The sequence below is a fragment of the Medicago sativa genome, chromosome 1 (assembly GCF_051527215.1).
Source record: "Medicago sativa cultivar Bolivia chromosome 1, Bolivia_mono, whole genome shotgun sequence".
NCBI classification, from domain to species: Eukaryota; Viridiplantae; Streptophyta; class Magnoliopsida; order Fabales; family Fabaceae; genus Medicago; species Medicago sativa.
This window is the reverse complement of record NC_140749.1, coordinates 54025567-54040845: the sequence shown is the minus strand read 5'-3', so window position 1 is coordinate 54040845 and position 15279 is coordinate 54025567. Positions and strand designations below refer to the sequence as shown.

At 32.1% G+C, this 15279-nt stretch overlaps 1 protein-coding gene across 1 annotated transcript; it reads right to left on the bottom strand.

Annotated features, from left to right (window-relative positions):
- Nucleotides 1-10550: 10550 nt before the first annotated feature.
- On the bottom strand, nt 10551-11290 carry LOC146955396 (uncharacterized). The gene has a single exon (XM_085709687.1). The coding sequence runs from the start codon at nt 11241-11243 to the stop codon at nt 10716-10718; it is 528 nt and encodes a 175-aa protein (XP_085565813.1). The 5' UTR covers nt 11244-11290; the 3' UTR covers nt 10551-10715.
- Nucleotides 11291-15279: the final 3989 nt, after the last annotated feature.

Below are 15279 nucleotides of genomic sequence, written 5' to 3'. Positions count from 1 at the left end.
AAAATTTCCCATAAGATCACCCATTTCTAAACTGTTTCAAGTCAAACAAGTTTGACTGATTATATGAGCTACTTTTTTTTTTTTTTTACGGTAAGTAGTAACAGTTTAAAATATTATTATTATAAATTTTAAAAATAGTGTCACTTCATAATTTTCTCCATGCCTAAATAAACGTTGGACATATATAATTGATATGAAGAGTAGTTTCTTTTGAGTTTTGAGTAGATCCTAATTAATACGGTGTATTGTTTCTCTTCAACCTGCATGGTTCTCTAATTTCTTATAAAATTATATATAACATAATTTTTTTGCTAAACACTTGTTTTTGCTTTCAAAATTTGATGATTTATTTATATAAAATATGATGGTCTTAATGAATTCAAGTTGTAACATACAAACCATGTTTTAGAAACTTACAAGAATCTCATAAATGAAAAAAAAAGAAACTTTCAAACATTAATAATTTTGCTTTTCATTAGTAGTGTTTTCAGAAACGACTTAATACGAATGTTTGTTGTTTGAAACTATAAATATAGCTCTTCCATTAAGTAGTCATCAGTGAATCATTCAGATAATATTTGCCAAAAAAATATAAATCTCTATATATATATTAAGACATGGATGCATCCCTCAATATTTTCTTATTGTTGCTACTCATAACTAGTTTTATTTTGTTAGTCCAAATTGGCCTTTCGTATGAAGTTACCGATCCACCAATTGGATCCCCGACGGAATTTAATTACGCAAAAAGGCCATTGTCTTCGTATGAGAAGTATTTGACTAATTGTGCGGCACAACTATACCCAATTTGTGGTGAGGAGATATTTTCTAGTGTATTTTTTGGTAATCAAACTTCTAGCAATGTATGTTGTTTAAATCTTGTGAATGATTTTGGAAAACGCTGCCATGATGACCTGGTTAAACATATTTTGTCATCTCCAAAATTCCATACAAACAAAATTTCAATTTGGCAAAGGAGTGCAAAAGTTTGGAATGATTGTGCATCCATATCACAAGGTATTTCTCCGGTAGAAGCTACGTATCATACGAGAGCCTTGAAGGTTGTAGACTCTATCGATAAGTTTTGGGATATTCCAAGTTGGGAACAGATTTTTCCAAAACCTGAAAAGGACCCTTGTTTCGCTTATGAATGGGGGTTGGATTTCATAGAGTGTTTTCGTAGATGGCGACAATAATGATTGCATGATTAGATAGGAGATCATTTTTAATTGTGAGTTTAATATCACTTGTACTTATGTCTCAAAATATGAAAGTAATACTATAATCATATGATGTCATTTTGTCATTCTATAAATTACACGAAATAGGCACCAATTGTAACTTGTTCATTATGATTTTATGAAATTATTATGAAGTGTGTTGTGAGACAATGGGACAAGAAATAAACTGGAGGAATCACACACATGAAAAATAAAATGCCCTGTCTGTACCCAGTAGCTTGATGACAACCAACATTAAATGCTTTCTGTCCTTAAAAAAAATCATTTCTATCATCTATATTCACCTAAGTAGGTATCCTGGCCATAAAAGTAATTTTTATACGTTGTTATTATAAAAGAATTTACACAATCTTCATTCATACTTTACGTGTCTCTCTTACTTGTGTGATTGTTCGCAAAGCTCCTTGTATCGGTCTGTTGCTTAGAAAGCAGCAACGATACAAGCAAGTAAAAGCTTCCACTTTAGGGATATGAGTTATATGTTCCACATCGGATAGAAAAGTAAAGGTTGAACACCTTATAAGTAAGAGGAGTCACAAACTCATTGTCTTTAAGGTTTTGGGTAAGAGTGTGACGTCTCTCTCATTAGTATGGTTGTTCTGACCTAGATGTGTGCATGTGTGTGGAGTTCAGGTATGCTCCATTTACGCAAGTGACTCGACACATCATTTTTTGTTATTTATTTTTTCTTTTTGCATGTGGTTGAACACTTGGGTGCCTCAGTGACCCAACACATATAAAAAAAAAATTAGGATAATTGAATTTTCTATTGTTTGTTATTTATTTTTCATTTTTCATGTGGTCAAACACACAAATAAATCTGGAAAAAGAAAATTAGTGTCGTGGGTTAATACCAACACACAATTAACTCCCGTTTTATTTAAGCAAGAGGGAAGCAGATGAATCACGGAGTGTGATTCATTGCAGTCACAAAAGTGACACAGTCACACATTCAAACAATACACAACCATTTGATCAAATCAAGGGTGTAAATTCACTTTCATCAGTTTTTCCACTTAAATCCATAACACATGGTAGTAAAAAGGGAAACACGTCTTCTCCATCTTCCCCTCTACACGATGCATTTATCATCATCTTCCTCGGTGAATCTCTTAAACATGTTTCATCAGTTGTCCACTACAAAACAACAACAACCCATCAAACTTGCAACCAAGACCGAGATAAGATGATTTGTGTAACACCCTACTTCTATTAAACGGTAAAACGCGCGAATATACAAATATAATCTAGAAATAGATGCTACGTCATCAAAACAAAAGCAACATACATGTATAAATTGTCAAGTTTCATAAACATAGCAGCGGAACATATATAATCATGTGAATAACATCTCCACATCTCATGACAATAAATACATCTCTCAGATACAAACAATGTCTCAACTCCAACTACATAATCAAATAGAAATCCAACATGCAAGTACTACCCTAGATCAGAGCCCTAATCTAGACGCTTGCATATAAAAAGAGGAACTCCGCTCCTCGGCAACATCAACACAAGTCTAAGCATCCTGCACTCCATCTACCCGTCCATACGGAAAGGCAGGTGGTAAACCACTGAGGGTTAGCATTACATCATCATAATCCATATGAAAACATAGCATTCAAGGAATCATACATATCACATATACAAAACTATCCCTCCTAGAATACTAGCATCACATGATTATTATCCCTCATCACTTACATTTCAAGCTATCACATTATTAACATGGCATAGCAAGCATATCCAATCTCTAAACAAATCATCGACGTAAGTTCATCAATTATCAATCAAAGAAAGGATTACTCACCTTATTCTCCACTTAGCATACTTAATTCAAAGGTACAATTCAACATTTCAAAGTTATAAGCAAGTAATCATCATCATCAAGGAAATCACCACATCATATGCATATACATATACAACTCTCACTTCATCATTATTATCAAATTAATTATCATCAAATAGATTCACCAAGTGTATAAGCACAAACAAATAAGACATGCAATTAGAGTATAATTCAATTATTCACAACCATCAACAAAATCCACCAATGTACATATACACCAATCCACACAATCACAACATTCACCAAATTTCACCAATCCACAAATCCACCAAGTCATATATTCAATGACACGACTCCTCAACTAATCAAATGCATATGATGCTCTAGACTCTTCTAGATGCATGTGGTACCAAATCACCTCAAGGTTGTCACCTTCCATGCAACAAAAACATCGTAATCACCTCAATTGGATATAAAATTCACCACCATCAGTCATGAATGCATGAACATATGACTCGACTCAATGCATATGTTCACACAAACAATAATCACCTCACCATCACCATCAGTTTGCATACATGAGTTCACCAACAAGATCATCATCAATATTAGCATGTATGAATTCACCACCAACAATCAACATTTAACATGTTCAACAAATAACATAACATAAACATGTTCATCACCATTCAATTAGTATATATGCATCGACAACAATTCACCACCACTTGGCATATATATACAATCACCACAACATCCACAATTCAATCAACGTACAGTTGTCACATATATACATCATTAATCATCTCCACATAAATCAACATATAGTTGCCACATTTCCACATAATTCCTTACAATCCAAATAAAGGAACAAATACAACATATGATCACGAATATCATATTCATCACTCAACAACCATTCATACATCATCTCATAATCATATTAATCTATCCATAAAGGATTCATAAGCAATTGGCTCTCAAAACTCATTCTCAATCAAGTTCGTCTCCCAAAGTCACCACATAACAAAAATAATTGAGCATCTAAGGCAAAACCAAGTAAACAAGTTCAATTGCCTATGCCATGTATTCTCACAAGTCACTTATGCGTGCAGTAGAGATTACATAAGCATTTCATCGACCAAATATGACAAATTCAATAAAAAATTCAAAGTTCGTCTCACTTTATCATTTTTCACAAAAGCTCTTATTTTCAAAGCAAAACAAGTTCAAGCTTGGTGAAACCAATCACAACCATTTTTAGAAATCATATAAACAATATAAAACTTTAATCCCACCTCAAATTCCGGAGAAAAACGAGTTTTCGGAAAAATCAACGTTTGGACCGTTTTGATAAAAGTTAGACGATTTTCACAAATTCAAGTCCAAACCAAATCAAATCATGTTCCAGTAGGATTATAGGCATAAACAGAGGTTAATTAAGTCCAAAGAAACATTTTAGAAGTATCGGATTGGTCCCCAAGTGCTCGAAACAAAAATCAAAAGTTGCTGAACTGGGGCTAGGACGCTTGAGCATCCTCTGCATGCTTAAGCGTCCTAGTTCCAGTAACTTCTGGAACAGCACGCTTTTGGCACACTTCTGGGACGCTGGTGGGATGCTTAAGCGTCCTAAGCACGCTTAAGCGTCCTACACCAGATTTCCAGAACTCTGTTACGGGTTCTAACTCAAATTCATCCCAAAATCTCATTTTCAATCCCCCAATTCACCAAAATAAGTTCCAGAAAGTGTTTATAGGTCAAAATAGGTTCAATGCACTTAAACACATACAAGTTTTGGAATTAAATCATCAACATAACAAAATTCACCAAATTATCACCACTTTCTCAACTTTCAACAATAATACAAAATCTCTTCATCAATTCATAAATCTTGATACCCAAAGCACCAATTCAACAACAACATCCTCCAAATCACTAACATCAACTAATAAACACCAATTCATGCATAATTCAACACCACAACATCAATTCTCATCAAACTTGCTCAAGAACACTAAGCACCAACAACTATGCATTTAACCATGTTAATTCACATATTAACATACAATTATCATATAAATCATGTTCTCAAACATAACAACAACAATCATGCACGAATTTTACATCAATTAGATTCAATTCATCAATTTCACAAAAATGGGTAAAGAAAAAAAGATATGAATTATGGTTGAAATCTAACCCTCATACCTCTAGCACCAAGAATCTCTAACCCAAGCTTCAATTTAGCTCCTAGATGATGAATCCTCTCTTGCCTATAACCCTTGTTCTTGTTCTTCTCTCTAGCCTCTATCTCTTCTCTTCTCAAATGATCAAATGTGGTAAAACCCTATTCCTCTACTAACATTAATTTATATAGGCTCCCTTAATTGGGCTTAATTCACAACACCTTAATGGGCCTAACCCATTTCTATTCTAACACCCAAAAATGGTTTAATTCATTTAACGGTAAAACATCACACTAACGGTCACTTACCGGTAAATAAAATAATTATTACACCCTCTAGCACTTAGTAAAATAATAACTCTCACTAAGCACTAAAAATAATCCTCAACCAAAATTACAAAATTACCCTTACTCTCAAAATGACCAAAATGCCCTTAAGTCCAAAATGACTAAAATACCATTCTAACACCGAATTCTACAATTCCCAACCAAAAATACACACAGAGGCAAATAATCACATAAGAGCACATATAACACACATAAATAAATAATAAAATAAATCTAGCGAAAATCGGGTTGTTACAATTTGCAGCTGCCAACAACAAATTGAAGTATCTTCAAGCTGTTTCATTGAAATTTGGGTGAATAAAAGCAACCAACCCCTCACTGTGAAATTGATAAATTTGAATGAATCGAAATGAAATTAAGTGGAATTCTTATTGAATTGGAACTTTCTTCCCTTGGAATAAATTGGCCTTAATTGATAAAAAAGAAAGTAAATTCCAGACAACAAAAAACAGAAGAAAAACACAGAAAACAATTACATGAAACCCAAAATCTCTTCCTGGATGTTTTCGACAAGATCTTGTGTTTGGGGGTCAATTTAGAGAGAAATGAATTACATGAAACCGAAAATCTCAAACTTTTTTGATTTGAAATGGTAAGTGCTCTAACATGTTGAAGTAATAGAAAAGATTGTTGTTGAAGTTGTAGAGAAGGTTACGATGGGGGAGGGGGAGGGATGAACGATGGTTTTAGGTTTTTTTTTTTTTTATCATGTGTTTGTGGCTTAAAGTGGAAATATTAGAGAAGATGAATATGCACCCTTGATTTAATCAGATGGTTGTGTTTTATTTGACTGTGTGACTGCATTATTTTTCCAACTGCAGTGAATCACAATCCATGAATCACCTTCTCAATATCCAAGATAGATTACAATTAAAAAAAAAGTTATAAAAAACTGAGTGGACATAAAACAGGCCAAGTCAAATTAAAAATAGAAAACCGACCCAAATAAATTACAATTCAGCCCAAAATGGTATAAGAAAACAACAAGCGAACATATACACACACAGTCAGTGCAATCAATCTAGTGAGCCCGCGTACAACCTGAAACCAATTTACAAAAAAAAGAACTCATCTTTCCATATTAAAAGTGAATCTGATTACCAACACGATAGCAAATCCATCAACCAACGACTCATTGTGACAAGTACAACAAGTTTATGCAGTCAATTCTAGCCAATCAATCGGAATCATCCGGTGTAGGGATTTTCAACACACAGAATCAACATCCAATAAGCAAAGGCTATGAAGAGAATCACCGAGGATCAGAACATATCTATTTGAAACTCAAACCCACTGTTGTGAATTCGATGAAAAATCACACCAATAATAAACTTGATGTGTGGAGCAAGTGATAGTCAAACAACCAAAACAAAGTGTATGGAAGTTATAATCACAAACAAAAGTAGAAAACAGCGAGAGAAAAGAAAGAGAGAACACAAGAGAATTTGTTTACACAGTTCGGTCCAAATTGACCTAGTATGGGGAGAGGGCAGCCCTCCGTTTCACTATAATGATGAGTAACTTTACAAAAGAGATATCAATGGGTTACAAGAATAAGTCTCCCACCTAATTCTACCCAAAGCCCCAATCTCTTCCCGTGACCAAGAGACTCAATCCTAAAAGTGTTTCCTAAGGTGAATCAACCCAACCCTAGTGTTTGTTGCCAAGAGCAAACTCTATACAAACCCTAGTTTGATTTCTAAACCCTTGTTTCAGCCCCCTCTATCTCAAGGTTTACATCTGACACAAGGTCTATATTTATAGAGAAATATAACTCGTAAATTTGGAACGGATATCACGTTGAAGATACGTTTCTTTCTTTTTTCTCCTTCAGTGAAAGAATATTTGCATCAAAAATATAATATTCCCTTTCAAAATATATTTGCATCAAACCGTCCTTCATACGGTACAAAAATATATTTATTGTCCATAAATATATTTTCAGCACAAAATATATTTGAAACAAATCTTTTATATTTTTAGCAACAATATTCTCCATCCATCAAATTTTGAGTCACTAAAACACCCATGAAAACAATATGCAAGATAACCATTTCGACAAATTTTAACAGAGCAACAACCCATGTTGAATATGCATCAGCATATTTCAGATTCGAAAATGGTAAACAACCACCGTGAATACATAACCAGAAACCAAAACCCAAATCAACACAGACTAGAGATCCCAGGACTACTTTAGGTAAATTAGGAAAGCTCATATACACTTAATCTTGTGCCCATCTCTGCAACCTCCATTCATAGTTCACTTTCAAACTGCAAGAGTTTGGTATGATGATCGAGGAAGACTTCAAAAAGCCAATTCAAAGTTATGCAAGCACCTTCTAGTCTACCAAACTCATTATGAGTGCCTTTTAAGCCCACACCAAGTAACTCCCTCATCAAATTAACACCATCTTATGTCGATGTTGACAATCGATGATCGGTTGTTACTAAACCGCTTACCAAATAAAGATAATGCTATTTGGCATGGAATTATATTGTCTAACTCTATTCTTTGTTTGAGTGGACGGGGAAGGAATAAAGCTTTCAACATCTGTTTGTGTGATGTGGTTTTTACGGTTGGATATGGCTTCTTATTATCCAATGGTTAGGTATTCATTCAGCAGATAAGCTGCAAATTATGATCATCTTATTCATTTTGAAAGTGGAAAAACCACATTAAGTGTGCGTGGTTCAAACGTTTTCTTCCAATGATTAGGGTCAAAGCGTATTCCTTCCAATGGTTAGGTCCAAACGTTTTATTGGAGAGGATATTGGACTGAGTTATTGCAAGCTTTACAACTTGAGAGTTTACCTCAACTCGTTTTTCCTAGGTAAACTCAACTCGTAAACTCGACTCTAGAACTCGTACGAGTTTACTTAAAATTAAAATTGAATAAAATTTATTATTTACATGACATATGTAAACTAATATAATATTGTAAATAGTTCAATAATGCAAAATATGACTAAATTATAAAGGTTTTCAACCACCATAATAAAACATTATGTTCAACTAAACATCAAAATACAAAATAAACTTGCAAAATCATAAGTTTCATCAATCTCTTAAGTCTTAACCATCCAAAAAAGGAAGTTTCACAAATTCCTAAAGTTGTTGTGATGTTCTAACCATAATAACGAACTTTAATTGTTCCATTTTTTTAGGGATGGCAATGGGTACCCTATGGGTAGGGTACTATAGTGTCCATCCCCATACCCGCATTTGTAAAAAATACCCGTACCCGTGCCCGTACCCTCGTGGGCAACAACTTTAGTGTCCTTCCCCATACCCTATGGGTACCTAAGGGCCCATACCCGCACCCATTACCCGCACTTTAACTATGAACAGACAATAAAAACATCATAATTGAAATAAAACTACGGTCTAAATTTTTTAAAATTTACTCAAAAAATAGTTCGAATCGTAGTATTTAGTGAAATAAAAAACATCCAAAATATCCCTAAAAAATTGTACACCGGCATGATGAAGTTGTTATTATATTAAGTAGTTTTTTTGTTTAAGTTTAGGTATAGGCTTAAATAGCTAGATAAATAAATTAATTATACACAAAAAATAAATAAATTATTTATGATATTATATAAATATGTATATGCGGGGCTGCGGGCCTGGGCAGTATAGTACCCTTACCCGTGCCCATACCCATTAAAATTTGTGGGTATTACCCGGACCCGTGCCCATACCCATGAAAGCGGGGTTTTACCCTACCCATCGTGGGTATTTTTTGCGGGTATCCATTGGGTCTGGGTCCAATTGCCATCCCTACATTTTTTCATTTAATTATTTGAGCAAGTAATTGTATATTTGAATGATTTCAAATAAATAATAACAAGCTTCTGAATGCATTGCCTAAAGTTCAATGTATGTCACACATTGCCATAACTTTTGTACATGCATTAATAATAATAACAGGCGTGGAAAAAACGAGTGTCGATATAATAGTAAACTTAATCTTCTATTAGAAGCAATAGCACATTCAGACAGTAATGAACATCAATATATTGATAAGGAAATGAATTGGGCTTTGAAATAAAATGGGTCAAAAAAATGGCCAGTTTTTCTTAAAAAAATTAGACGTAAACTCGGTAAATTCGGTCGAGTTTACACAATCTTACCGAGTTTGATCGAGTTAACTCGAGTCAAACTCGTCAAACATTCTGATTTTACCAGAAATCGAGTTTACCTTCGAGTAGTTAACACGATTTTGATACCTAAAAACATAAACTCGGTAAACTCGGCGAATTAACACTCGATTTGTGGAACATTGATTGCAAGTGGAAAACAAACATTAACACTGTGTTTGGTTGCAGTGAAATAGGAGAGAGAGAAATAGCTGAGAGAGAAATTGAAGATAGATATCAAACTTCTCCTGTTTGGTATGCTAAGAAATAAGGAAGAGAGAAAAATTTATGTGGAACCCACCACTTTTCCTTTTCTTCGCTGATGTGCGAAGAGATACGAGAGAAAGCTCTTTTGATTTACACTTTCCACTACATACCCTTATGACGTTTTGCAAAATAAATAGCTTAAGCCGTTTGAATGATTTAATTAATTTGATTATATTTTAGATCACCAAATAAAAAAAACAATGACTTATTTCACAATAAAAAAAACGATGACTTAATTAATTAACTAAAATAAAATAAAAATGTGAGATTGATAGTTTTTTTAATGAAGGGGTATTTTAGTATTTTCAAAAAAATCAACACTTCTCTCTTCTATTTCTCTTTTGTCACTCTTACACCAAATAACCCCTCAAATCTACTCTATTTCTCTTATCTTTCTCTTTTTCTAAACTCTCTCTCACTTATTTCTCTCTTCTTAGTTTCTTCTCACAACCAAACACACCCTAAGTGTGTGTTTTGGTTGGAGGAAAAATGAGAGGAGAGGATACATTATTTTAACTTTGATTTGTTTGATTCAATTTGAGGATAATAGATGAAGCGTTCTTACTAAAACCGCTTTTAAGGCCAATTTGACCAAACACAAGATTATATATTCCTCCCTCCTTTCCTTTGTTGAAAATAAAACATGCATTACTTGATGCTAAAAGGAAAAACAAAAATGGAGAAAAATAATACAAGTAAGGTTTTTGATGTTTTATTCAGTAAATGTAAACTTATTGATTTATACATGGCGTGAAGCTATGCATGCAATATCAGAAAGAAACGTTATCTCATTATTCAGTGCATAAATGGAAGAAGTATTAACACTCTTTTCTTTAGCTAAGACATCTTCACACGCGCCAACTGCATAGTAAGCATATTGCACATGCAAGTTTATGAGATCTGGATCCTCCTCACGTAACGCACCCTTTAACTCATTAACTGCACCTCCGTAAGATTCAGCACAATATTTGATGACTGCAGAAGAAGGGTATTTGTTCTTCATTTCTTTGACTTGATGTTGAGCTTTTCCTGCATTCTTTATTGCCACAATCTTTAGAAATAATCTGGAAAATGTAAGATAATCTATGGTCAAAGTAATTTGAGGGTAGGCTTCTAAAGTTTTCAAGCAGCGTTGTTCAAAATCTTTGTGGCCAGGTTCCTTGCATACACTTTGGTACAACTTAGGGCTTGATTTTGCTGGAATGGCAAGAGAAAAAAAGATCATTGAAATGGTGAGAAACAAAGATAAATATGTTGAAGGTGTCATTCTTTCTTTTGTTAGTGATGATGGACGAGAAAGTTACTTTATGGTTTCTAATTTATAGATGGTGTGATGACATATTTTGTTACTACTTCCCAATTTTTATACGGATCAATTTAGTCTAAAAAAAATGAAAATCATAGTTTTAATATTTTTATTTAATTCTCGGTGTATAGATGCTAGAGCTTATTTTGAGTTTTATTTTTGTCATAACTAAGTTTATCCGCACAAATCTTGTAAGCACAACTCAGTTAATAGCTACACAGACAATATTATGTAGGGGTCGGGGTTCGAACCCCGACTTCCCCACATCTTCACAATCACTGGGCTATTTGACTTTTTTTTTTTATCGGCATAAAAAATTATGAAGGAGCAAAAGAAGTTTTCACTCTTATTAATATCACAATATCCACCGACTTTTTTTTCTTAAAATAACCTCTCTCCATCGCTTTTTATATGATTAATTTACAAAAATTGCGGATATTAAGAAAAATTATTTGAGAAATAAAGTGGTCTCAAATATATGTGATTATTACTAAATTACCCTTAATTAAGATATATTTATTGTTAACTTACGACAAGACAAATTGATAGTATTAATAATGAGTATATTTGAAAAAAAACAGTAATAAATACATATGAGAATTTGTATATGATCTATATACAAGGACAAGACCATCTTTGGAAATGATTTTATAATTAGGGACGGAGGGAGTAATATATCTCCAGAAATTACCATTTTATTTAAGAGTTTTATTATTATTTAAGAGTTAAATTATTTTTTCCTTCAAAAAAGAGTTAAATTATTTTGTAAATATATTTTTTGGTACAAATTTTGTAAATAATTATTTTGTAAATATTTTTAAATATTTAATAATTGACTTGGTAACATATCATTAAATGAATATGTAAAATAATTATACGCAAACATTGTATACAAGTACTTCTTTAAAAATAAACATTTTATATTACTTACATTCTTTATTTTTTATTTTCAAAAGCCAAACAAGATTTTATTAAGATGATAACGATTACAATGCTAAATGAGAATGTTTGATTCACCAATCAATCAAACTCCACTTACAACCACTCCAGATACCTTACATTCTTTATTTAATGATACAATTTGTACAAATACCAGAGATGCTAATCATTTTCATTTCCCATGTAGGAGTATAAAGAAAAATCAATTTTAAAACTACTACTATAATTTGGTTTTAAACATTTTCAAAATCTAATCGATACAAATTAAATAGAATTTTTATGAAATAAAGATATAATTTTAAATACAATAAATCTAATCTAAACTATAAATAAACGAGAATTTTCTCCCTTAAAAAAAAGAGAATTTTCTAGAAACAAATGAGAATTTTATAAAATGATCTTATGTACAAGAGACTTTAGAGTGGGTGAGTAGAAAAAACAATAACTTTTTCAGTGTGATTGGTACATGTAAATTAAGACAAGTTAATATCCGGTTACGTTTCATATATGCTAACCTCAACACACTCACACAACTAACTTTCTGTTCTTTCTAGCTAACTAACTAGATCAGTGACTCAGTTTACAATTTTGAAGATTTGTTGAGTAGCAACTAACTAGCAATGCAATGTGGTCCTATACTTAAAAGTAGGTTTTAGATTGCTTTCACTCTTTTTGTGTTTCTCAAAAATTTCCATCTTTGTTATTTCATTTACTCCCAATATTCTTTTACGTGTTTTTTTATTTAATTTGATTGATATTTTTCCAATCTATCTGCTGCTTTGAGTTTTGCATTTTTGCATGGAAGGGAAAATATAGAGACAAGAAAAAGAAAATGATATTTGATGGAAATGGTAAAGAGAAATTAATTCACCCCACTTCCATTATTGTTTACGTGTTGTTTTATTTAATTTGGGTGATATTTTTCTAATCTCTCTGCTGCTTTGAGTTGTGCATTTTAGCTTGGAAGAGAAAATGTAGAGACAGGAAAATAATATTTGATGGAAATGGTAAATTAGAGGAATCAATTCACCCCACACCATTATTGTTTTGAAAACATAGACAAACAAGGAAACGGTGATTAAAGATGGGAAAAGTCCTTATAAAATGGTCAATGGTTTTAAGTTGGTCATACGTTTGTGTGTGTCTCTCGTGTGAGTGAAAGAAGGGATGAAGTTTCTTATTGTGATCTCGTTTAAAATTTAGAACTCATCTTTATAAAATTAACCAGAGTGTCTTCTTTCTATAACCTCTTATCAAAAGTCATATATATCGATGTGAGATTTTCAAAACACTTATCCACAATAATGTAAAAATTTTAAAACATCCTCTCACACTCGGACCAAATGGACATGAAGGGTGACAATACGGAATTCCAACGGTGGATCTAATTTGGGACCTAACTCAAACTCCCTTAATATAAGCACTAACTATTTAATTTTCATTTTTATTAAGTTGATAGTATAGTTAATATTTTTATTTTATGTAGAATGTTCCCAAAATATATATATACACACACACACTGACACCATGTGTAAATATCAACTCTCAATCCTTAATTTTAGTTGATCCTAAGTTTCAAATTATTTGAACAAAAAAAAATCATAATGAGGCACCGCAGCAAATATATCAAGCAATCAGAGAAATTCTTTGGTGGAAATGAAAATAACATATCATTTTTATTCTCAAATAGAAACGCAACATATCATTAATGATATCATTAATTTTTTTAAATAATTTAAAAATAATGATTAAGTGTTTCTCGCAAGCAATAACCAAGCAATCGGACACCTCACAAAAAAAAAAATAGTAAAAAATACTACCAAGCAATCAGTGAAAATCATTGGTGAAAATGAAAACAACATTTTATCGTTAGTCACAGCAATAGAAACGAAACATAACATTAATTTCTTTCAAATTAATAAAAGTAATGAGAAAAATAGAAAACTCTTTGATCTCTTATAATATCAATTTATTGATTTATAGATATTTTTTGTTAGCAATTTATATATTTAAATGGCTTGAGGATACCCTAACAACTGCAATAACAAACTGCATCTCATTATTCAGTGTAGAAATTGAAGAAATATCAACACTCCTTTCAATAGCCAAGAGACGTTCGCATGCGTTAACTGCACTCTCAGCATATGCGATATTCATGTATATAATCCCTGGATCATCATTATGTAACGGACCATTTAACTCACTAATTTCAACTCCGTAATATCGTGTACAATATTTGATGGCATTAGAAGAAGGATATTTGTTATTCATGTCTTTGACTTGTAGTTGAGCTTTTGTTGCATTCTCTATTGCCACCATCTTTAAGTAAATAACTAATTCACTAAAATATTTTATTTTTTTTTACTCCTGGTATTTTGTTGACTCAATTAATACAATTGATATGAGAAATTCTTGCGCAAATAATAGTCCTTGGATCTAAATTAACCGTGTTAATTCATCAGTTACAATACAGTCAATTACTTCATTTGTCCCGTATTATAAGTTGTGTTGACTCCTTAAAAACAAAGTTGGGTTGACTTTTTTACATGGATTAAGAAATATAATTAAGTTGAATGAAAAGAGATACTATGGGTTATTTTATAAAATTGTTCTCAATAAATATTATGAGAAAAATAAATTAAAAAGTAGAAAAAAGATAAAGTAATAAGTAGTTAAAGGTATAATAGAAAAAATAATATTAATGTTTCATTGACATTGTAAAGTGACTTATAATTTAAGACAATTTTTTTTGCAAAAGAGACTTCTAATTTAAGATGGATGAAATAATAAAAAATAATTATGTTCCTCTGGCTTTCTGTTTTTATTTTATTTTTAAAGAAAACAGTAAAAAACAAACAAATGAGGGTACACTTTTAGTATCTAAACGAGGTAAATAATTATGTCCCTCATATATTTTTAGTATCTACACGAGGGTGCCTCAGACATTCCTAGTGTCTTAGCTATGGATATCGACTTGAATCTGCAGACGTGACGAGGAGATGACTTAGTTGGCAATCAAAGTAGTAGCACATGATGTCATTGGTGGATCCTTATACCT